Source organism: Opisthorchis viverrini, assembly GCF_000715545.1.
Source record: "Opisthorchis viverrini unplaced genomic scaffold opera_v5_307, whole genome shotgun sequence".
Taxonomy (NCBI): Eukaryota; Metazoa; Platyhelminthes; class Trematoda; order Opisthorchiida; family Opisthorchiidae; genus Opisthorchis; species Opisthorchis viverrini.
This window is the reverse complement of record NW_008751958.1, coordinates 157,294-181,211: the sequence shown is the minus strand read 5'-3', so window position 1 is coordinate 181,211 and position 23,918 is coordinate 157,294. Positions and strand designations below refer to the sequence as shown.

General features: G+C 42.9%; 1 protein-coding gene across 1 annotated transcript in view; it reads right to left on the bottom strand.

The window, feature by feature from the left end:
* T265_09730 (hypothetical protein) overlaps positions 1-23,918 on the bottom strand; it is a gene marked incomplete at both ends in the record, with an annotated part of 48,914 nt that overhangs the window by 17,363 nt on the left and 7,633 nt on the right. Inside the window, one exon of the mRNA XM_009175895.1 lies at positions 10,023-10,398. Within this exon, the coding sequence (XP_009174159.1) occupies positions 10,023-10,398 (376 nt within the window). The remainder of the gene's footprint in view (positions 1-10,022; positions 10,399-23,918) is intronic.

The following is a 23,918-nucleotide window of genomic DNA, read 5'->3' as shown; positions in this document are numbered from 1 at the left end:
GCCTTTACTTATGCCGGGAAGTAGACTTTCAAAATGAATGACACTAAAAATCTGGTTATAACAGGAGTCAAGCCAGTTCTTCCGTAATCGCCACACTCACTTTGAGCACTCTTTTAAAACTGGACAGTACTATCGACTCAATCGGTTGGGACGGTCTTTCTAGCCCAGAGATGGTGAAATTAGTAAGATAAATGCAGATCGACGATTCCACCACCTTCAAGCAGGACGAGTGCCCATTCGCCAGAACCATCAGCCCAATGATGCTTGAGAGACAAACAACATTCGCTTATATATAAAGTCGTGGGGGACAGAGGTTCACAGCGCACGGCCTTGTTGCGCGTCTAGAACGGCTGACTGACTGCAGACGACCAGTTGGATTGTGCCTGAATATGTCAACCTCAACCCCCCGACGTTCTTTTTCAGGTATAAGCGAGCTTTTTATCGGTGACTCTCGCTCGCCAGAGGCCTATTTGAACCTGTCAGTCGTACTAGTTGGAATAGTTTGCGCGCATTCCCAGAGTTTCTGGTTTCCCTCATTTTCTCAGCTTACTGAACACACTATGCTCTTTCACCAGTGAAGCCTATTTTTCTCACCTGAAGTCTGACAGCTCGTCGAGAGTCATGGTACTCTCGGTCAAACGGAATACGTGCCCAAGTGTTGGGCAATTTTGGAGCGTTGTTCGAGGTCCGGCGCTTAGATCCATTTGGTTACGCTGTAACACAAGCGGATTGACTTCCAGTTTTCAGGATTGCAGACAGCACTTGCCAGCAAAAGTTAACATCGGATGACGCACTGTAAAAAAACGGACTTTTGTAGGCGGTTCTGATGATTTGTTTTCAGTCAGGCCCGAAAGCTCTTCAAAGCAGTGCGTGTGCACCTGAAAAGCGTAAGGAGTAGCAAGGAACAACCTCGTAATCCGAATCCACATAGGTGATCCAAAAAAACGGACTTTTGTAGGCGGTTCTGACTGATTTGTTTCAGTCAGGCCCGAAAGCTCTTCAAAGCAGTGCGTGTGCACCTGAAAAGCGTAAGGAGTAGCAAGGAACAACCTCGTAATCCGAATCCACATAGGTGATCCAGAACGAGCGATAGCCAGCAACTGATCCACGCCACATATAGCTGAGGACGATATAGTGTGTCTGTGCTGGAGGTTGGTTTGAATGCGGGTGACACCTTGTGGTAAAGCAGCTTCAGTTATCTTGGAATTTAATGATGATTATAATCATAACATTACCCGTCGTTGTCCGTGCACTCCGATTCCACCCATAGACGACCACCAAACTAAGCCTCAGCACCGCTAAAACTGCCTACTTGAACATTCACACCTTTAGCAATATCTGAGCTCTCAGATCACTACAAAAGGCGTTCAAAGCGCCAGAACAACTTTTAATTGAGAACATCAAAGCTATGTTATCTTGAATATAGCAGATACACTGAAGAGACGGCACCTGTCGGCGCTTTTGTAGCATATTCTCAAAGAAGTTGCTGAACGAACAGCACAGAGTCCACAGGCTATTGGTTGTAGCCGTTTAGGCCATATTTAAATGGAAGGTTGGGCTATTTGAAAAAACAATGCAATATTCCACGCCTCTCGCATCACACAGAACTGGCTTCTGTTCAGTCTGTTGAACTTGCTGACCGGGAAGCTCGTAGTCCTAATCTCCCTTCCATTGAGGCTCACTGGAGTAAATTAGCACAGTGAATGTACAGAGACACATCTGCCTGTGATACGAAAATCGGGTGGATTCCGTGAAACGGGGATGGGTGAGTGTTACTCAAAATTTCCAAGTGTAGAAAAATGGTTGATAAACACTTTGGGACGAAAGAGCCGGGAGAAAACTCAATCAAACTCTCAAAGGGACAACAACATGGGTAGCCACGTAGTTTTGTCGCACTCACTTTTACTTTTCGATGTTTTTACACCCGTTAATCAAAGTGAAATCCCTAAAAATTCTGTCATCGATTTTTATGCAATTGCTTATCCACTGGCAAAAAACCATTCAGCTTCATTCACCGAAAATGGAGTGATGTTGCAAAACTAGGCATCTCCTATAATTTTATCGCGGAGTGGGATTGAATGTCAGTCTGTTTCACACAAAATCATACACATAGTGTGAACTTTTTGGGTAGACGTAATAGGTACATGATTCGTCATGCAGCGTTTATCGGGTACGTTGTTTTCATTGCTATGCAAAAGTGGTTACGTAACAATAGGATTTCAGTTATCTCTCCAGCCACCAAGGGATTTCTGATAATATCAAAGTCGCAGGTGTGTGTATGTGTATGCGACGTATTTGCTCAATATTTCACCAACCGTGTTGAAATGCAAACAGATGTAAGGGCTCGTTTGCAAATCCAAATACTGGAACAGAATAAAGCCACCAGCTGTGGAGATCTATTACTTCTACGTCGTCAAAAAGACACTCTGGAATCTGCCGATGGTATTTCTCTGCGAGAAGACAAATGTAGCTGAAGGTGTTTCAGTAGGCCGTATCGCAGGCGAAATACTGAGGTTTCTTAAGCGCCTGCTGCACAATGCTCCAAGATGTACGGAGAAAGATGTCCAAACAGATATTATATTTTCTTGGATGGTTAGCTTTTCACTTGTTCCGTCGTTATTCCTTCGAAAATTCGTCTCTTACTCTCACACTTGGCAAAACAGAGTTTTCATCTACTTCAAACTAGGTGGTATCCATCATCACAATTTTTCTTGGGTTACGTCTATTGTGTGGTTCCCAGATCAGTGTCTTCCATTGTGAAGTCAGCAACATTTAAATGCATTTCATTTTATGTTTAAAACGTGAATTCTAGTTTAGTTTTCTTGTGATTCACAAAAGTCACCTATTTCAAGGTAGTGCGACTGCTTAGAATTTCGAGTTATGGCAGCAGACATAGTAAACAGCACCTGCTCGAAACCAAGAGACCACATTACTTGGAGTGAGAGCAAACAGCTAACATCCATAGAACACTCAGTGCTCTGTGTAATCAACCTACTATTGGTGGTTACCCAACCTAAACACTTCAATGCTGTGTACAGCCTTCTTTCCATTCTTTTTGCTGTCTGATCTGTTTTTTTGCCATAAAGTGGGATGAAAGGCTTTGACCGAGGATGAAAGAATGAGAAGTCACTCACGATGGTCCTTTTGATCTAAATGATCTGGAGGATTGTAAATTATGTCCAATACTTGAAGATTTGACAGCTATCAAAAACCCATCTGTTGCTGGAGCCCTAGTTGAACCAGTCGTCAGCATGGCTATACCTCCCATGACACTTGGCTCAAGGGGTCCTTTCACAATACGATGGAAATTTTTGTTCTGAAGCAGCTTCACAATTGTTTGGTGACAAGCTTACCTCTGATGTCATTTGGACAACTCTCTTTATCCATATGAATTTGTGCTTTGTTGGTTTTCACATCCGTTTGCACGGCGCGTTTTGTAAGTCTGTTGTTTGCGAGTTCAACTCACACTATTTGCCTGGTTAATTTTTACCGCGGCACGCAAATTCTCTTGTTTTCTGCGTAAATTATCCTAGCATAGGATATAACGAAAGAGTCCTAGAATTGCGTTTAGCACCAAGGCGGATACAAGAATTGTGCTAATTGCGCCACACTGGCAGCGGCAACGGTAATAGTACTGATGAACGGGCACAAAAGAGCAGTAGATGGGAAAGTGAGAAAGTGAAAACGAAATGATTTTGGGAAGTTGAAACTAATTCGATTGCACTATAGAGAAGATGGTCGAATTTCAGAGAAACATGTACCAGCAAAATGGCCCAACATGTTATCTCTTGCGAGTAATCTACTCAGTTAACAGGCCGGCATACTAAATTATTCATTTTGCATATTATCCGAATTGCTCTTCTGGCTCTTAACATCATCTCCGTACACTAGCTGAGGCTATGTATTTGAAATGACGTGATGGGTTTAAATTTTGCCTGATCACACAACACGTTAAGCCAAAACCGTCCATAAGTTGCGTCTTGCGTAGAGGCGTTGAAAATTACTTCTTGTATTACTGTTCAGACTTCATTACCGTTCCCGAAAAACCAATGATTGGTGCCCCTGAGAGATGTGACTATGTCACGCAGCCAAGAGGGCTTTGAATAGGATCCATCGGTTCCGCTTCTATGCCGAAAAACGCAGCCATTTAACTTCAGTGAAGCGGTTGGGCAGTGTCACCAGGGCGTGATTCTCATATCTTCACTCTCTTTATCTTCTGTGAGAGAAACCGTAGTAGCTGGAGCTGTAATTGGGTAAACGGCTGGAGAGCTGAACTGAGACGAACCATTCATGAGAGTAAACTGCTAGCCGACTTCAATACAATATTCATAGCATAAAACTGATAACCTACCGGTAATGTGTAGGATAAATTCTGCGGCTCTACTCAAACTGTGAATGCCTCCATACTCAAGGGTCGACAGCAGCTGCTCTGGTTCATTCAACAAGCCTAAATGTGTGGCAACTTGAGACAACAGCATTGTTCGAAGCAGTCCCAGAACAACTCAGTGTTTTGAGTTTGTATGAATTTGTTGAGCGTTTAGGTCGTCGTCCTCTACATTGTAACGTGGTGCTCATTTTTGTATCGGTAGTTTACTTTGATTACTTACCATGAAAAATGTAGGCATTCTTCAAACCTCAAATACTTAGTGACTAGAGGTTTTAAGGGATTTTCTTCTGTTTATATGGCTATGAACAACTGAACGCTTTCTCCCGTTTCACATTCTGTCACGGAATGTCCGATCACTTAATGCTAAACCATTTGACAGCAACAAGAGCCGTAAATTCAGCCCACTGGAGAACAATTTGTTTTCTCACACTCATTCAACAGTAGGCGGAGCGGCCCAATCCAGCTATCAGAGAACGGGCGCTCGAAAATCCCGAATCAAAAAATGAGAAAAATTACCAATCACTATAGCCCAAGTGCATATTGTAACACAAACTTAGTGGCCGCATCAGCAAGCTAGATTAGAATTGGGGTAATGCACTTGCGGAACAGGAAATTGATCAATCTGACCATTCTAGTTTTAGTGCAAGTTCATCAGCGGGACATTATTAGAAATGGATCGCAGAGCACATATTGTTGAGATCCGAAAACGAAAATCCCTTCACGTGTATCACTCATAACTAGTGACACTGGGCTTGAGTCGCAAACATTTGAGAGGAAGTGAAATGAGTTTTGCACTTGGCCTCACCAAGCAAAAAAGTCGCTCCATAGATGGGGGCAGCCGGGCAATCTACTGACTTTGCTTAATCTGCTCGTCTTAGATTAACACACAATTTGAAATCACTAAGGAATTGCACTGCCGAGTGTTTCTAACCCCGAAATATTAAGTCTACCACACCGGTTTCCCTGGTGATGACGTCAGACTATGAGTCGATTAAAAGTAGTCATGGTGGAGGGTGAGAAATATCAGTTAACAAGCGTCATCGACTTCTAGGTGGATCAGTGTTTACAGCGAGAAGTTACTGGCCAGAAAGTCCGTGATTAGTACCCAACCTCTGCAGCTCGGCCACTCCAGTTTAGGCTTGAGCAATCCGGTAGAATCACAGCTCTCATGCTTCCTTCGGATGACATGGCATTCGAGGTACAGCTGAACGATTATTTTATTTATACCACGCTCCATCAGCTTCCGCCGGCAATGCGGAGCTACCTACCCCCCCCCAAATCATCGGTGAACGAAACTACGACAGCTATAACCACTGTACGACTAGTACGCTGTCTTTACAGCTGACAATGATGATGATGATGATGAAGTTCACACAGCTACACATCACAACACGGGTAGAGCTTAACAAGTCGATATTGGGTAATTCGAATGTTACTTTTAACTTGTGAAAGGTACTCACAAGGGACAACTATCTTGAACAATATTTAGATGAACTATCTTCCCGGATGAAGAATCTCACACACCTAGTAGCCGCAGCGTTCAAAAATGCAACTACTTGCTTAGATGCACAGAGTTGACTGAGTGTGGAATGGGGGTGGAACTAGATCAATCTGAAACTATACCCTCTCGATCTCACTGAAGATTGCAGATAACTGCAGAACCAAACTGCCCGAGTAACCGGGAAGTAGGGTACCAGCTTCAGAATCAAATCGGATAACTAGTGCATCGAACTTCAGTCACTGAGCTTGAACCTCTGCGTCAGAAAAACTACAACATATGCAATCATTTTCAAACCTGTGAAGAACGAAGGCAATGAATTAGCCAGAGTTGAGCCCAACCACATCTGTGAAACGGTAAAGTGGATAGAGTGGTCAATGAATTTCCGTTGTTCGGAAAGTGAAATTGTCATCGCCAAGCCTCGATTGTTTGGGCTATTATTTGCCGGGGGAACCTACATGATGGACCTCCAAAATCTCCTCCTATGAGAAATATACGGGAGAATGTTATTCCAACATAATGATGTATTTGCGCACCCAGGCTAGGTTCCAAATTTGTTACCTGTTTAAAAATCAATCGGTATCAAATACCCCAGCTTCTAGTTTAGACCGTAACCTCACTAAAATTAGCTATGATAGTAAATATCCAGCTAATCGCGTGCCTTCTGCTTTTGAGGGGTTTAAGACAATCACCTTTATAGAATGGCAGAACCATGGATTTCATTTCGATAGTAATCTGACCAAAAGGCATACCAGTAACTTGCATCTGCCCTAAAATTAGCTAAGGTTCATGCCGATTTTCAGAAAACGCTGTCTTTACCTGATGTCCACTACGATGCACCTAAAAGAGACTTTGCATCCTGCGCGAACGATACACGGTTCATCCTCGTTATAACAGTACTGTTTCATTTGGAATTACAGCGCGGATCAGCAAGTGTGCTGGTACCACGTACTGGAAGCAGTAACAGAACCCTTCCTTCAAACTATTATTAACCTTCCGTCATCCAAAAACCTAGTCGAAAATTCCTTCCAAAAAGCGGATCCAAACGAATCCTTTTGAAGTCGACACCTACTAGATTGTTTGCTTATCTCTGTGCTTCATATAAGTGAAATATCTACATTAAGTGAAGTAAAGGCAGCATGAAAAAAACTGAGATTTTCCTTTCAAGAATCCGTACATTAGAGTAAGACTGCTCCGATCTGTGTCACCCATGAAAATGAAAAAGGGAGTTAGTCGCCTTTATAATCTGGTTGGGTGGTAGACAGCTCTATTTTGAACAAATTTCATCGTTTCCTCATCCATTATGTTTATGGTGGTCCAAAACACGATCGCGGACTTTGCATACGATCTTCTCGGCACCAACCACCATCATTACCACCAGTTGTAAAAACCACGCACTCGGCGTACACTGTTTCCAGGTGCCATGGTTTTGTTCACCGTTGATTTGGGGAGGTAGGTTAGATAGCGATGCATGGGAGTCAGTAGTTGCTATAATTGATGCGTAAATGCAGAGGCACCAGCGGATTTTTCATTAAGGAGGTTTGGAGGGAGCTGTGCATTAAAGGCCAACAGCTTGGATACATGGGAGCCATTGAGGACGCGACTGTGCCATGTCTGGTAAGGTTTCCAACCACTGATATGACTCGTCTCGGAGACGGCACTGACCAGCTCAAATGATTTTGCGGGTAAAGGCTTTCATGCTCCGTGGCAAAGTCATTGTTTGACCTCCTCTGGTTTGTTTCCACCCTCCAAATGGTTGTTCGAAAACGGCTCTTCGCGGAAGTCGACCAACTGGTGTACAAGCCAGCGCGACCTATGGAGTGTGGTCAGTTCATCTATCACGGGCGAGTAATTTCTTCCAAAAACCGTCCAACGTACTGAGCAATACTGGTCCGGTGTTCCCACCAGACTCTGGCAATACTCCGAAGACATCGATTGTCAATCACTGAAGGTGTTTTGACGTCCTCAGTGCGCAGTGGTCAGTTTTATGCCTCGTGTGACAATATGGAGCTCATTGCAGCATTGTAGACTAATGGATAATCGAATGTCACACCTACCCCACAGGTGATACAGATCCACGAAAACTTCTGTGACCTTCCCATTCTGGATAAAAATATCTTACTTGGCTAGAACCAAACTTTTGACGTACCCTATTCAGCAGGGAAAGTTGGTTAGTGGGGACGAAAATCTGATCATGTACGGACTCTGTGCTCTGGAGTAGGTTGACTGCAGTAGAACAGTTGGCATAGCTAGCACTCCATCTAGAACAGAGGTCTTTTGATTAATAGCCACAGTGGTATAAGTAAGATAGCAATATGCGTGAAGATGTTCAGCAAGGGTTTGGAAGAATAAGCTATGGAAGCAAAATCGGTGATCTTCTAGTATTTTCATCTTTCACCTGATTGAGGAAAGCGTCTTTCAACTATAACAAAAACAGGGATATTCCATAATTTTCAGTTCGCTGAATATTGGTAAAGTAATATAACGCGAAAACTGAGTTCGACCTTTATGTACTGTACACAGAATAAATCCACTTTTGCCGGACACTTTGGAGAGGGTTGCATTCCTCACAACTCCACGGTTAGCGTGCCACTGCGAAGGACGTATTTGGGTCTGTCAACTGATATCGATTTAAAAAATTTCTGGATGGTATATCAACTTAAACAATTCCCAGCCGGGTATTGTATGCTTTCGGTAGAGCGTTCTCAACACTTTTAATGACCACGTATCCAACATGCTTCCACGTGTGATCATTCCTGACTTTGTTCACATAAAGCCTGAAACGCCGAAACGTTATCGGTGCCGAATCAACAGAATCGCTGCGCCGAAGCAAGCAAACGTCCAAGAATCACGTTATCATATTCTTAGTCTACCGTCTTAATCTAAGTATAGAGCTCACAAACAGAATGACCTGACCCAGCTTGGATGAGTCGGACTAATAGAAACACCTGCTCGTGTTTCATTGTCATGTCGAAAGGCTCTTTCGTTCGGTGATTGAACTGTTGATCAGTCTTTCGTTTGTGCGTACACGTTTGACAGGCGAGACTGTATGCGTCATGTACTTGAATCAGTATGCTTCTGGCGTCCACCCATTTCCTTATGATAATAAAATTCGCCTCTGCTTCTAGGTAGGCTACTTTATTTACACCGGGCTTCTGATCTGTCAGGCAACAGCGATAATCAGCCCATACATTTGATTAATCTATCATACATAGCAACTTAAATTAACGCGTGGAGTCAATCATGCATGGAATAGATGCAATAGATGTTTGCGTCTCCGTGTAACGCATATATTCTGTTCACAACAATCGAATGGGTGTTTCCGATTCTGCAGATACGTGCAGCCTAATGCAGTGTAGCTTGCACGCACTCCAGAAATTTCACACACAATTCTTCGGAGTAAATGAAATCCACATCGGCAGACAGTAAATCCTTGGTAGGATATTTTGAGGCCATCTTCATCATATGTTGGAGTTGGTAACAAAAAGTATGTTAACCATGCAACAACTAGCAAGCTTTCAGAACAGTCTTACGAAGATTAGACGCGACGTTGACTTGGTCTAGAGTTGTGAGTTCTGTTTTAATCCCGTGGCTTCGTGATCAGTCATTCTTTTTTGTCTTGGAAATCATGATCTTCTACGAGGGGATGACACAACTATCGACTTATCACCCTAGGGCCACCCGTGATTTCCGGAAAAGATTTGTTAGCAATATTCCTGCTATTTTTGTCCCTATATATATTGCACAGTTGTCTGCTCCCGAAGAAATCACTTCTTCGAGAGTGACTACTTTTGATTAGTGCTTAAAGCTCATTCCAGGGGTTATGCATCTCCCAAAAAGACTTCAACAACTTCAGCGGTTTCCCCAAAGAGAGATATTGTAAACAAGTAGACTCTGACATATTTAAACTCACAAGCAGGATTACTGGAGATCAAATGCCTAATTATTTGCTTCGAGTTTCTGTTTCTGGAGTTTCTGCCATGGAAAAGCTGGAAATAGATAAGCTATTTTATATTCCGAAACCTATATAGGAAGGGAGGAGTGAAACGTATTCTAAGTTGAGTAACTGGGTGAAGGTCAAACCTTTTGAGATCATTAACGTGCGCATCAGTAGTTCGACAGGAGTAAGTTACTCACCTGAAAACTTTGGAGCATTGATCACAGTTAACTGCTTGGGCTACATGTGCATCCAAATTGTGCCGTCGAAGTCCAGTGTGGGATCGAAAACGCTGTGAACATATCGAGCAGCAATATCGACCCTGGGGAGGGTTTGGTGTGGTTTCCGAAGGTCCACTTGTGCTATCCATTTCGTTCGGAAGTGCTCGGAACATTGGTTTGTCTGTCAGTGTCGGTGAATCACTGTTGTCTTGCAACAATAACCCCATGGAAGTACTTCTCCCCACAATTCCATCAGCCATGTTAATATCAGGCTCTTCCGTTTTGATCTGATTTGAGGCTGCAGTGATAATTTTGGCAAGTAACTGTTCTGCCGTATTCTTCAAGACACCAGTACCTATGATTATCAAGAAAGAAAAACTGAATGGTAAATGTGTCTAATACAGAATGCATTCACTCCTTATCGCTCGCTACTACATCAATTCCCAGACTTGACTACACCATATTTCCATCAACCCCAACCTAAGCATGCAGAAGGTTGCGTGTTTGGGTCACGTCGGGCTTACTAATTGTAGTGCTCTAGGTCTAATACAGAATGCATTCACTCCTTATCGCTCGCTACTACATCAATTCCCAGACTTGACTACACCATATTTCCATCAACCCCAACCTAAGCATGCAGAAGGTTGCGTGTTTGGGTCACGTCGGGCTTACTAATTGTTAGTGCTCTAGATGTGACGAAATTAAGCTGATTATCAGGTAACAAGCCCTAACAAATTTGTCTTACTAGAATGTGATGAATACGGTGGTTAAGTGCACCTGATAAAAATAGATACACTGCGAAAAGTGGAACAAGCCAAAAATGTGACTTATCGTTTGAGGACACTTGTTGAGAGATCCTGAGTGAAGTTCTGGATGCGGGACGTGTCTTCTCTGCAGTATAGCTGCTACACCTGTTCCGCAGTTGTCGGTGGGAACTTGTGGAGATCTGTTGACTCCCTATCCTGTGCACGCGAGTGTGTGTTGAGCCTAGTTGTATGCCTATTTATTGCGTGTATTGTGAAGATAGGGGTATCCCTTCGTGTCTGAAACTTGCACGAACATGAACACAACTTGACCTGATGTGTTGAATGGATTTCATAATCCTGGCGCATGACGCAATTGGTAGCCGCGTAAACGAAAGGGGGTGAGAACTTTTACTGTACATGTTGTCGGCTGACGTTGCAAATGGGACAGGAATTGTCACGTGGTTTGAGTCTTTGTAACACGTGATCCGATGAATGACCTTTACAGATACTTTCCCCTTAGCGAAGGAGAGGAGGTGCTGATGAAATGGTAGGTGATGCTCATGGTTGTGGGCTAAATAAGATAAGAGACAGTCTATGTGGATGTACTAATAAAATTAGTTCCAGGGGTAGGTAGACAGGACAGTAGCCGCTACAAAACCATGCAGCACTTGAGTTTAATTTTAGGTTGTAAGAGAGCCTAGTGCTTTCTTCAAAGCGTGGTCGATCTCAAGTTCATGTGCTGAGAATACTACAAACAATAAAACATGTTTTTATACCTGTAACGTTTAAAAAAATTCCGATCTCAGCCATTATCCGGTGAAATTATGTAGGTATATTTGACTGCCGATCTCCGTATTTTGACGTGGATGCTAGCCAAACGTACGTGAAGAATCACATGCCCATGGTCTTATAGCCAACTTAATCGGCTAACGTATAACACATATCATTCAAATTCAACTATGCTACATCCTTGTTCGCACACGTTCGCGACACTTGCTGCACTTGGGAAATGCATTAAATGGTCACGTAAAGCATGATGCTTTTTCATGTGGCCACTCATTTTTCCAGGCGCTGAATGTTTGATACACAATAAATACTCAAAGCCGTTCAAACATTCGTTATTAGGTAGAAACACACTTGAACAATTCTATTTAAACCTAAGCTGATAAGTTGAAGTTATTTTCCGGCTTAAGCCATGAGTGGAGGGTTGCCAAAAGTTTCGAACTGGAGTAACACTCGACTGCTCTAAAGTAGTTACATTTTGTGACAAATTGCAAGACAGAGACCAAATGGTACCTATTCGCCACGCTCACGAGTATCGTCAGTGGAGACGTGGTGCTAAGGTCAACCAAAAGAACACGCGATAGATACTTTTCTATTCGGCTCTTGTGCCTGGAGGACTGGGTCTCAGGACTGTCTCAGCAAAGAATTGATTTTCAGGACCTGTTTCAATACAAATGACCTTGACAAAGGAACTTTCCTTAACAGAATGATGTGCTAAAGTGCCTCGGGCAGCTCACCAATTTATGATGCTAACACTGACCAGCATGACAGCATTAGAGTAGGCGAGCAAAAGTAACTATCTCACGCGTAAATCCCCTTCCTCTTAAATTACACACATTTTTTAAATTGCGAGGGGTTAGAAAACCAAAGGAAGCCACATCCAGATGCCCAATCTAATTTGCATCGCAAAAATGTCGTCTTTTGTTTTTAGCCTAAGAGCTGACAACGAACCGACAATGAATTTCGTATCACCAATAAAGCAAAGAAATTTTCAGGGATATCGCCAAGAAGGAAACACGTTGGCAACACCCAAAAAAACGAAGCACGTGCTGTTGGCTACCCATGCCTATAAATACTGCACAAACAAACGACTGTATCACAGCGAAATCGTGGAACAGCAGACTGCATTGCATAATTTTTTTTACTCCATCAAATTAATACTGATGAATCATGATGTGCGTCTACGGCCCTGAAGAAGAACCAGTTTAAGCAACACATTATTTGTAGCTGAAACACACTACTCATAAGGCTGCTGCAAGCTCTTCGACAACGCACCAGCGGTTTCACCCTTCTTAAGGATCTTCAGGTGGGCGCAGTTCCAGAATTTGCGTTCCAAGAAGATCAAAACTAATCGTGAACCGTCGGAGAGTTTTCAGTAAACTTATGAGTAGCGTGTTGCACCTAGACAACAAAGTATTGCAATGTCTCGAAAAAGCACATTTTCCCATCACATAATATCTGCAGGTACAGCAATAAAATTGCTTTTTGCGCTTTCGCAGCAGTCTAAAAGTAATCAAGGTCCAAAACTGCAGTCATTGCACGCATACGGTAAATCATTTTTGTCTTCATTTCGTGGCTGGGAATGAGAAAAGGCCTGCTAAAAGGGCTCTTAGGCAACTTGAAACGCTTCAACCAGTCCCCTCGTCAGGTTCATCAGAGAAGTGAAGTCGTAGCTGCACTTTCCGAAAGTACTTCCTGCTCTGCTAATCCCACACGTTGTACGGATGTGCAGATCTAATACCAGTCTTCGCTACTTCAGATAGCTTAATTTTCAGTAAAGTTGATGCTCTTTGGTGGATGTTCGACGCCGAATTGGCGTTACCAGACCACCATCAACGTAATCATGGTACCATTCTAACACAAAGTAAGGATATAGTTCACCACTCGTGGTTGATCATAGTGAAATACTGTGGCAGACTGGTTGCGCTCTCCTAGTTGATATCATGTGTGTAATGGATTGCTATCTCTACCCACCTGTTCAGCACCGCTCGCTATTGGACAGATCTCAAACAACTCTTATTGCCGTAATGAACGTACAAGTTCTGGGTCTGAACAACCTAGCAGACCTCTGATAAAGGGCATAGCCAAGCTGTGCCATGGGCCTAGCTAGAGTGACCAGCGCTTGAAGGTATGCGACAGTAGAGACTGCGCGATAAGAGTTCCGGAAGCAAAACGGTTGCAAACTGTCAGTGGTTTACTGATCGAACGGATAAATGTCCCCAATGTCCCGGCTATTCTGTTCAGTTTAGGGCGCGAAAACTTATTCGTACGTGCATGTTTGAAAGAATTGGTTTGCAGTACATGATTTTGGCCAAGTAGTTGTTGCAATATAGATTCATGATACCAGTGTCGCTGCCTGTCAGTAATTCAAACTGCGGCTGAACTACTGCAGGCTATCCGCTCGTTGCCCAGCGGTTAAATGTTAAACTACTAGATAGATTCATGATACCAGTGTCGCTGCCTGTCAGTAATTCAAACTGCGGCTGAACTACTGCAGGCTATCCGCTCGTTGCCCAGCGGTTAAATGTTCAAACTACTAGCCGGAAGGTCGAGAGTTCGAACCTCAGTAAAGTTTCGTAGAATGCATACTGCTGATGGTTCCCAACAAGAATAAAGGAACTGTACTTCTCTATACTTCCCTTATAGTGCGATGTCTCATCTGAAAATTCCAAATATCCCCATACAGACAACACTTAATCAAAGTTTTCTAGCGTGATATGGATAAACTACGGAGGCTCAGCTCGTGGGAAGAGTTTGCCAGTTTAGGAAGTTCAGCAAGTAAATTCAAGAGAATGCAGGGGTCAGAAATGCAAATATTTAAAAAAAAATTGTTCTCACTTTCTAGTGAAGATCAGTAGTAAATTCTGGTGCTATAAATTGAGGGAAAGAAGCTCCTTTAATGGGGAGAAGGATTGAGTCATTCAGTTACTCATTGCAGAGAATGAATCAGCTCATAGAAAAGCCGCCAAGATTAGGAATAAGAATGGCTTCATCCGAATACGTGAAGTAAGGTCTGAAAAAGCTTACATTGAAGAGAGATCTGAACACTTACTCTTCCGGATTACCTGGGCTCAAAGTATTTGTGTCATGTAAACGAAAACTATTCTCGTGAACGAAGAACGGTTAAGATTTTCACCACCTTAACCGTTTGCCAGAGTCTCATCCATTCTCGGGCCAGACGAACATATCTTACATTTTAGTGTTTAAATTTAGCGGAGGGCTGTACTTGAAGGTAATCCGCACAAGACACATTTATTTGCAAAGCACGCTCATCCCATCGATCACGGTACTCATCACCTGCATCTCTGCTATATGCTTTAGCTGCTAACTGCTTGTTATCGACCTTACAAGTACAGGCCTGTTGCTACTTATTGTCTAAAGCGGCGGTTGAAGAAAAATGAGGTGGCACCAACTGAAGGAACGGCTAGTGTTCCATGGGCAAGTACTCCGATGGTTCCCTCTCCAACCGTAGGGTGAATTACTATGAGAAATCAACATGCTGGCACCTGACAATACCATATATGCAGTATCAGAATCGTCACGCAGATAGACTGGGAATGATTTTTCCCTGTTGACTTATTAAATCAATTCATATTGCCAGCTAAACGTGTATTGGCTAGCTGTCACATCAGTTTCCGCGTAAAATCTTGAACCAGATACTTTTTTCAGGGTAAATCTCATCCTGCAAACGACTGTAACAAACGTTACCGTATGAATGAGTCAGATCGTCCATTCCCGTGAGGTATTTTAGTGAGCCAGATGATTTCTTTATGCCTTTAAAATATACTTTAAAACATGTACACTGAGGTAAATTAGGAGAGTTCTAGAGGACACACAAGGATAGTTGCGTTAAGATAAGAGGACACCTGGTTAAACACAGGCGATGTGAATGTGAATTAAAACAAAAGCGCTTATAGAGGTAATACACTATCCAACGGTGGCTGAAAACTCCTCGACAGCCGATAGTGGTGCAGCACATTCACTTGAGAACATCATTAACGAGAGATTCAGCTGGGTTCCAGGTTAGTCTACCGTCAAACCCAAATTGCTATGCAAATGCGTGTATTTTTCAACAGTGTCGGCGTTGAGGAAAGAAGTTTGCTCAATGGTTTTCTCTGGATGATCTTTAACTATTTCCCTCACTTCTCTCCTCCGTACTGCAGGACTATCTTGTGCTATTCGGAAGTAGTTTAGTAAACACAGAAAAACGAAATATAACTTGTGATGCCCATAATTTTTTGATGCCTTCCATACATTTTCACTCGTATTCAACTGACCATATGCATCTACGGAATATCACTGCCGAGCGTTCGCTATAGAGTGAAAACCTCACATATCATCAGAGTATATCTGTTTCATAGTCAGAGTTAGAAAGCATAGAAATTCGTTTGTTTTTTCGCCCAAATTTGTGAGCTTTGTCTACTACTTAGTAATATCGGTTGCAGGCGGTAGAAATCGTTAAAAGTTCTGCAATGTTGTATTAATGTAGTCCACAGTCTCGCACTGTAACTGTACTTCTCGGTGTACATTTTTGACGTGTACGAAGAAACCCTAGACATTCACAGGCTAGAAATCGCTGCAATTAACAAACACCGTTCCAGAGCATTGGGTGCTATCTTTCAGCTATAGAACTCAAACGATTTTACAGATGGATGTAGAACAACGTCCATTACTCTCCAAGTAGGCGCTGAGTTCTCATTTTTCTAGGTCCACTTAATTGGCCGACAGCCCGAATCCACACACTCTCTGCCATTCATATGGAAGTAAGTGGAAAAATCATCTAAACTCCCCTCAACCTGAAGTACTAACCCTTCAAAAGAGCGCCTTAAAATGAATCATGCTTTGCCAGTCTGTGAGGTATTTTCATATGTGGGGCCCTGTTATGTTTCCATGTGTAGCCTGTGATTTGGGTGTCAATGGAGTTATTTTACTCCTATAAAAAAATAAGAACCTCGCGAGCTGCGGCAAATACTGCATAAGCATCCACGGTGGAATGATCAGCTTCTCGAATTCTTGGTATTCCATCATAGACTGGCTTCCCCAGATCTTTTCACACTAGGCTGTTAAAAACCTGGTTAGAAGATATCTACTCTCTATTTACACTAAAAAGAAATGCAACTAACTTAATTCCTCCCCAGGAGTGCTGTTCTACTGATGCCTTAATTCAAAAGTTGGGAAAATTGATAATGGGAATGGGTATGGAGTGTATAGAATATTCATGCACTGACGCATAAAACACATGAGTTAGTTTAACGGTTTAGTAGGGAGAGATGGTGCGAGTGGGTGGTTTTCATGTTTTAAAATTATTCCAATCGTGTGCACGAGGAATCGCGTGGGCCCCAATCAGGCATGAAGATCCTAAAGCACCAAGTATGGCTGAATCCGCTCATAGCTCTCTCGGATGGGTTGTCAAAAAACAGCGCTCCTCGTTAAACCTTGGCTGGGCTACATAGTTTGTCCCGATCGACTCTACTTGACCTTACAACGATTCCGATTTGTTTTGTAGTACAGGCGTACGCAACGTACAAGCTCCAACCTCCGCAGTCAGCCAACCACTGTGATTCCATGAAGGCAGCGATGAACAAACAGTGAACACACACTACACGAGAAAGTAAACTTTTGGGTTAATGTGCTTTCAGATTTGCTTGCTTCTGCAACTGTACAGCAAAGGATAGGCCCGTAGAAGTGGTAGAAAAGAAAACGTAGAACTACTCAGACCTAAGATTGAGAATTGACCTTGAGTGCTAAATACTATACGGTAAGTCCAAGGCGGTCGTTCAAACCATCGAGGGATTGCGTCACCATCCGAAACGGATTCCGGGACCATCACTTGTGTCAAAGTACCAAGTTACCGTTGTTTGGAACAACAGCACCGCTCGTAAGCCACAAACTGAACAATGCGCTCCTTTTTCCATTTGTCCCTTTGTTTGTTGTTAAGTGCGCTGAGGTTCAAAGTACAGTCAACCTTGAAACTGTGGCGGATTATACCGCCTGACTCACGCATTTGGGACCGGTTTCGGCTGGAACGGAATGTATCCACCATTCCAGCGCCATGTGACAGTAGGCTACGCTTCATCACCTGAATGCGTCATAGCGTGCTAAATTATCTATCTTTGGGTAGGCAAGTTTAGTTTCGTCAGGTTTTTCTGTCTGTCCACACCTGGCTCAGATGATCTGTCTATAATACATCGATAATATGAGGCAACATGCGATGGATGTTGGAAAACCTGATTGATCATCACCCTTGTATTCAGTATCATCGACAGTAACAAGAGATGAGAACAGCGGTGCTCCGTTGCTGTAAAAGCTACGCCAATTTATTTCACTCAAGTCATATAACGAAAGGAGAAATGATTGGGAGAGAAAAGGTGACTTGGGGGTAGCCTACCACAGACATATCAGATGCTCATACCTATAGCGCTCAGACAATCCGGATGGAATCTGACACAACGAGCGTCAGTGACAGTGGTTAGCCGACCAAACAGAGGGCAGGTCACATAGGCCCCATTTCGGAAGGCAGACAACAACAACGGACCAAAACTGTTCGTAAAGTCTTTATTTCTCTTCTGCTATGTCAAATTCCGTTTACCTCTATGTTTTTCTTCACTGGAAATTACGCACGGGAAACAGAGCTCGTTTCGGCAAGTAGTAACTCGGCATGCGCAACACATGGCTCAGTCATCTTAGCGTGCGATCCTGGATGCATCATTTAAGTGCACTACTGTTTGTCTCACCAGAAACCCGCCTCCTGCTTATCTCTGCTAATTCACCGGTTAAAACTTACTCCAACTGTAGTCCTAAGACATTGATGGTCAAAGACTTGAAGATGTTCCAGATCCTCCTCTCTAAGTGGCCGAGTCTCGCAGCCCGCAACATAGTCTGATACATGTGTCCTTTGAGACCCAGTGAGCTGCTTTTTTGACGCCACAAGTGGCGCAGGCTGGAAAACGCACTTCTGGCTTTCGGGATGCGTGCGTTTACGTCGTTTGTCACATTACTGTCAGTCAGTGCAACTCCCGATATATGTGTAGTGTTCCACGACGCTAAGTGTTACTCCTTGAGTTATCAGAGGTATAATCAAAGACTGTGTCCTGCAGCATGACTTTGCACTTTGTGGGCGTCAAACAATTACCAAAAGAATGGCTGACCTTATTCGGCCTTTTTTGTAGTAACTGCGCTTCCTGGACGCTCAGTGTTACTCCTTGAGTTATCAGAGGTATAATCAAAGACTGTGTCCTGCAGCATGACTTTGCACTTTGTGGGCGTCAAACAATTACCAAAAGAATGGCTGACCTTATTCGGCCTTTTTTGTAGTAACTGCGCTTCCTGATCTTTTCCAAAAATGGAAAGTATGTCATCTAGGTGCTCCAGGTGCTCAAAAAGATCTCAACACCGGGGTTTTGGAGGTCTACCAGCGTCCGCTACATTATTCCATCAGTAGCGATGGCCAGGTAAAGGGTCTCTATAATATTAAGCCCAAAGTTTCAAGTGCTTTACTCTTTCACAGGCAAGCAAGTTTTTTGTATCACCTGAAGCTTTTTTGCGCTAAGCTCTTCATGACTGTTGTTCAAGTGACCGTATGGGAATCGAGTTCCTGTTTGTTGCGCACCCACACATTCGGAGCGAGGGTGGCATCGATGCTACGTTCACTGTATGCACGTGTTCATGGGTGCGCAGTCGTGGGGGTACATTTACATGACCGGCACTGATGACTTGGAAATTGTAGAGGAACAAGTCAGTTGGGGTACTCGAACAATCAGCTCTAACATGGGGCAGATACTAGTGTATACTCCAACGATCGAGGTTTAAAAACAGGGTCAGAACATACGAGAACTCGCAAACTAAGATGTCATAGTTTTATTGCATATTGGTTGTTATTTCTCGCAGTATGAGTTATTTTCGCAGTAGCAGTCGAAACTCAGATGGAGATACCCAATATGAATTTTGCAACTCTAATATCGGGAGATGAAAGCAACTGGTAACCAGTAGTAAATTTGTTTAAATTGTACTATTAAAAGTAGGGATCACTCTATGGTGTGACAGCACTGGGTAAGGTCAGTATAAAACAAGTGAAGTTCAGATGGGGAAGCTGGAAAACTGGATAAAGTTACACAAGGTAATTCGATATGAAATGAATTCAAAGGCTGTGCCACACTGCATACTGTAGTAAAGGAATGCACTTTCACAAATATTATACTGGCTTGAGTTCCAGCTTATGCGGGCGGAATATAAAGTACTCACTAAAAATAACTTGGGTGACAGAAACCCACTACCGTTATGAAGGATGCAGGGATATATCGCAACGATACATCCGCAAAAATACTTAATACTTAAGATGGATTCAATTGCAACGAAGCCAAAAGTTTCATCACACACTCAAAACGGTGTTTTGAAGAATAGAAAAATCACATTAAAGCAATACAGCAAGCTTTTTGATGTGTCCTATTAGCTGCTCACTCTAACGAAACATTACACACGATGAGAAAGTTAGCTGTTTTTGAGGTTGATTTTTTGGGTTGGAAATACTTTATTCCTCTATTCAGGTTTACTAGGCCAACAAATTTTGAGCTAGCGGCAACATGAGCATTGGAATACTGAAATCGGGGAACGAACTATGCACACCAAGAAGTTCAACTGTCATTCTCAAGTTGAAATAGATCCACTGTCAAATTAAGCTTAGCTGAAAGTCAAACTAATATTTGGGAGCTGAATTATCATCGTGTTCGTTCCAACTGAAGAACAGTCCTTTGAGTGCCCTTTACACTTTCGGTAACCTCTAGAGAGAGAAAAACTAACGATGTAGGCAGGACTTAATGTCCACCTAGGGACGCGCCCACTTCATACCATTCGAAATAAGAAACAAATCTTATGACCCACTGAAATCGATATATATATATATAGCTTATATATATGTATATACGCAATGGTTGCGTCATTTGAAACTCAGCTTTCAGCGCAGCAGGATAGCATACTGTCGGTCTCTTGTTTGAGCTAGTCGCGATACTTTCAAAAGTTCAGCCTTAACGCCACATTGACTGCATCATCTTCCCAACTATCTATATCAAAATTATCATCGCCATCATGATGAACAAAACTTAAAACAACCCAATAAATTTTAAATATGGGTTTCGTCCTGCAAGTGAGGCTAATTTTCACTTAGAAGCTAAGAAGCAAAGTTCTCACTAGGAAGTCGACTGGAAGGTTGCAGTTCAAATCTTTCAGCGGATTCAAACAGTAGGCTTAAGGAGGTGAATCATACAACGTTTTTTAGCTTTTGGATGGGAGTACTTCTTCGGAAACAGGGAGCCTCCTGGCAATGGTGGGAAGAAGACGTAGGTGTGTGATGCCACCTACATATAGTAGCCATCCTACAGGATAAATGTGATCTGTTCGCAGATAAACATTAAAACGTTAAAACAAGTCAGATGCATTCCACAGAAGCCCATTAGACAAAATTCTTTTATCAGATGTATTTTGATGCCACGTTACGTAATGTCCGAAGAGACTTGTCATGCATTTGTCACGCGCGTAGTCAAATGTCCTTGTGTCACATATAATGATGTAAACCAAAAAGGTGTGAGAGGCAATTCCAAACAATGATCTGCTTTTGTTCTTGTACACCTGGGATGCCACCCATCAGAACATAAAATGAAAAAATGGTTTCGGACCGGGTCAGATACTTCACATTGAAAAAAAATGGTTTCGGACCAGGTCAGACTACTTCACATTTTATGCTTTGTTAAACGATGGGGTAGGATTTCGCAATACACTGCTTATAAATGGTTGGTGGATTTATTTGTGAAGGAAAATCTGCAAAGATCAACACGATTTCTAAGTGAGCGATGAAAAACCTAAAACCCGTAAAGTGTATATTCGTTTGTAATCCAGTCCTATTCAAATAGACCGTTCCGAGTTTCAGAACATCAGTATAAGGTATGGGTTTTATAGCTACCCTAACAAGCTCGAAAACGTGTTCGAATACTTCTGTGAACAATAAATGCACTTCTAAAATGCACGTCTGTACTTCTTCCCATATAATTTGGACATGCTGTTTCTCTTCCGTGGTTCTTCGACGGATGGAATAATGTGCTTCTTTGTACAGGTCGAATAATAGTCCACTCAACCAGATCCCATTCCCGAACTGAAATTTTTCTGACAGCAAACTATTTCAAACCAGATAAATAACCACTATCCTACTTTTATTGCACCAAGTTAGTCTTTTGGGATAGAATTTCTTTTTCCTAATACTCACCTTATTCGAGCCTGTTGATTATACAACCCACCATGGAATCCCTGTTCCAATACGCAGCCTGCAAGGAAGTCTTCGCTTCATCTTACACAATTAGAAGACATTTGTTCAGAGACCTCCGTCAACCAGAATCTACCGCTTTCTAAGTATAATGATCTGGGAGTGATTGAGGCGGGTATGTTTCAGGAGTTTGAGAGTTGACAGATAAGTGTGGGGTTAATTTTCTCATCTTCACGTTAAGCATTTATCAGCATTAACTGTTACCTAGTGGCTGAACCAGTACTGGGATAATGATACGGACATGTCCAAGCGAGGGCAAAGTAAACTCTTATTCGAGTATAACATCATATTTCCATGGCTGTCTACTGAACCTACTTGAGGCACTGAAGGCAATAATTCTAGCTTCTATCCACGGCTACACAGCAGTTTGGTCTGAGAGGAAAACTGGATTCTGAACTACATCTTGTTGTTGACATAGGGCTCTTGACTAGTATCCATTATTTCAATTTATTGCGATTCACCGCTGCCCCATGCATGCGCACACCATAAGTGTACTTGCACACTTGTACACAATCAGTGCGTCGAACATAAACGCACACCCTAACAGCAGAGTAAGCGTTCACTCTGACCCCGTGGATGAGATGTAATCAATCACACTGTGCTGGAGTAACGAACACTTTATTGATCGGCCTGTCAATAGAAAAACTTATAGATTGTTGTTCAGCTGTACTCACTGCGTAACGACCAGCTATCGGACGAACCTCGCCCTATCGATAATGAGCGCGATCGCGCGTGCGTACAATCGAATACGAGACCTCACACTGCAGTCCGCACGTGCTGTTCACCTAATAAAATAGGATACGCGACGATGCACAAAGTGCACCGCGTTCTGCGTGTTAACAGAGTCGGTCGAATTTTGTGTGTCGATCAATCGATCGCTCCGACTACTCGGTGCGCACTAATTTTGATAGCGGAGCGCAAGTTGTTGGTAAGCCAGTGAGTGATACGATGGACATCGCTATCGTCAGCAACAATGTGATAATCCCACCTTCCTTTCACACTAATACAAGCAAATATTTTGTCATTTGGACAGTACCGTGCAGATGCGAATAGCTATCACACCCTGATGAAATCTTGTACGTAAGACTGAAAATTATACTCTTGTATTTCCTTTGCTTAAATTCAAGCCTAGACAATAAAGATACGACAGAAATACTCGCAGCAAGATTAATGACTGGTTACATACACAGTCCACCACACAGCACATCCATCCTCATTCTTCACTATATACAACTACAACATCATTTTGACAAAATAATGTAAAGCTGATTGTCGTGTAACATTTTGTATTCATTAGGCAACGGGAGCTAGCTAGGCAGGAATAACTCAAAGCAGCCCCTGGTTCATCATTATCATCATTCATGATTTATTTGAGTCTTATTGTGAAGAAAACAATGAAGCTGGACAAAGAAGTGACTTACTTCTGGCGTACTACAATAATTCCTCCGTGCCTACACCTCCACACAATCATTCAGGCAATCTGGATAGAAAATGACAATAAGAACGTCATTGACATTGATTAGCAGCCATATCTTTCAGTGTCTCCAACCAGACGCAGGGGAGATCACGAGGTCCCCAGCCTAGAAGGCGAGTAGCACTGACAGCACCCAAACGTTTCGTGATTTCTTTTATACCCCTCTGCCAGGTCGAGAGTTGGCCACCTCTCTGCTTCCACCACTCTGGATTAGGCACGAAAAAAGCCACTCTCTTCGGCAAAAGATGGTTCGGCATATACAACACATGTCTTAACCAACGCAGCTTCTGGTGCTGGACACATTCTTCAATGAAAGTACCCGTTGCACAACCGAAAACGCGCTTTCTAACTGCCTCGTTACGGATTCGCCGACACCAACCCACACGAGCTATGGTCCTGAGACAACGATTGTCGAATACCTGGAGACATCTCAGTTACGCTGCTCTAATAGGCCAAGTCTCAGCCATACAACAAGACAGCCCGTACTGTAGCTTGATACACACGTCCCTTCAGATTCAGGGATAAACCATTCTGACGCCATAGGTGTCTCAAGTTAGCAAACG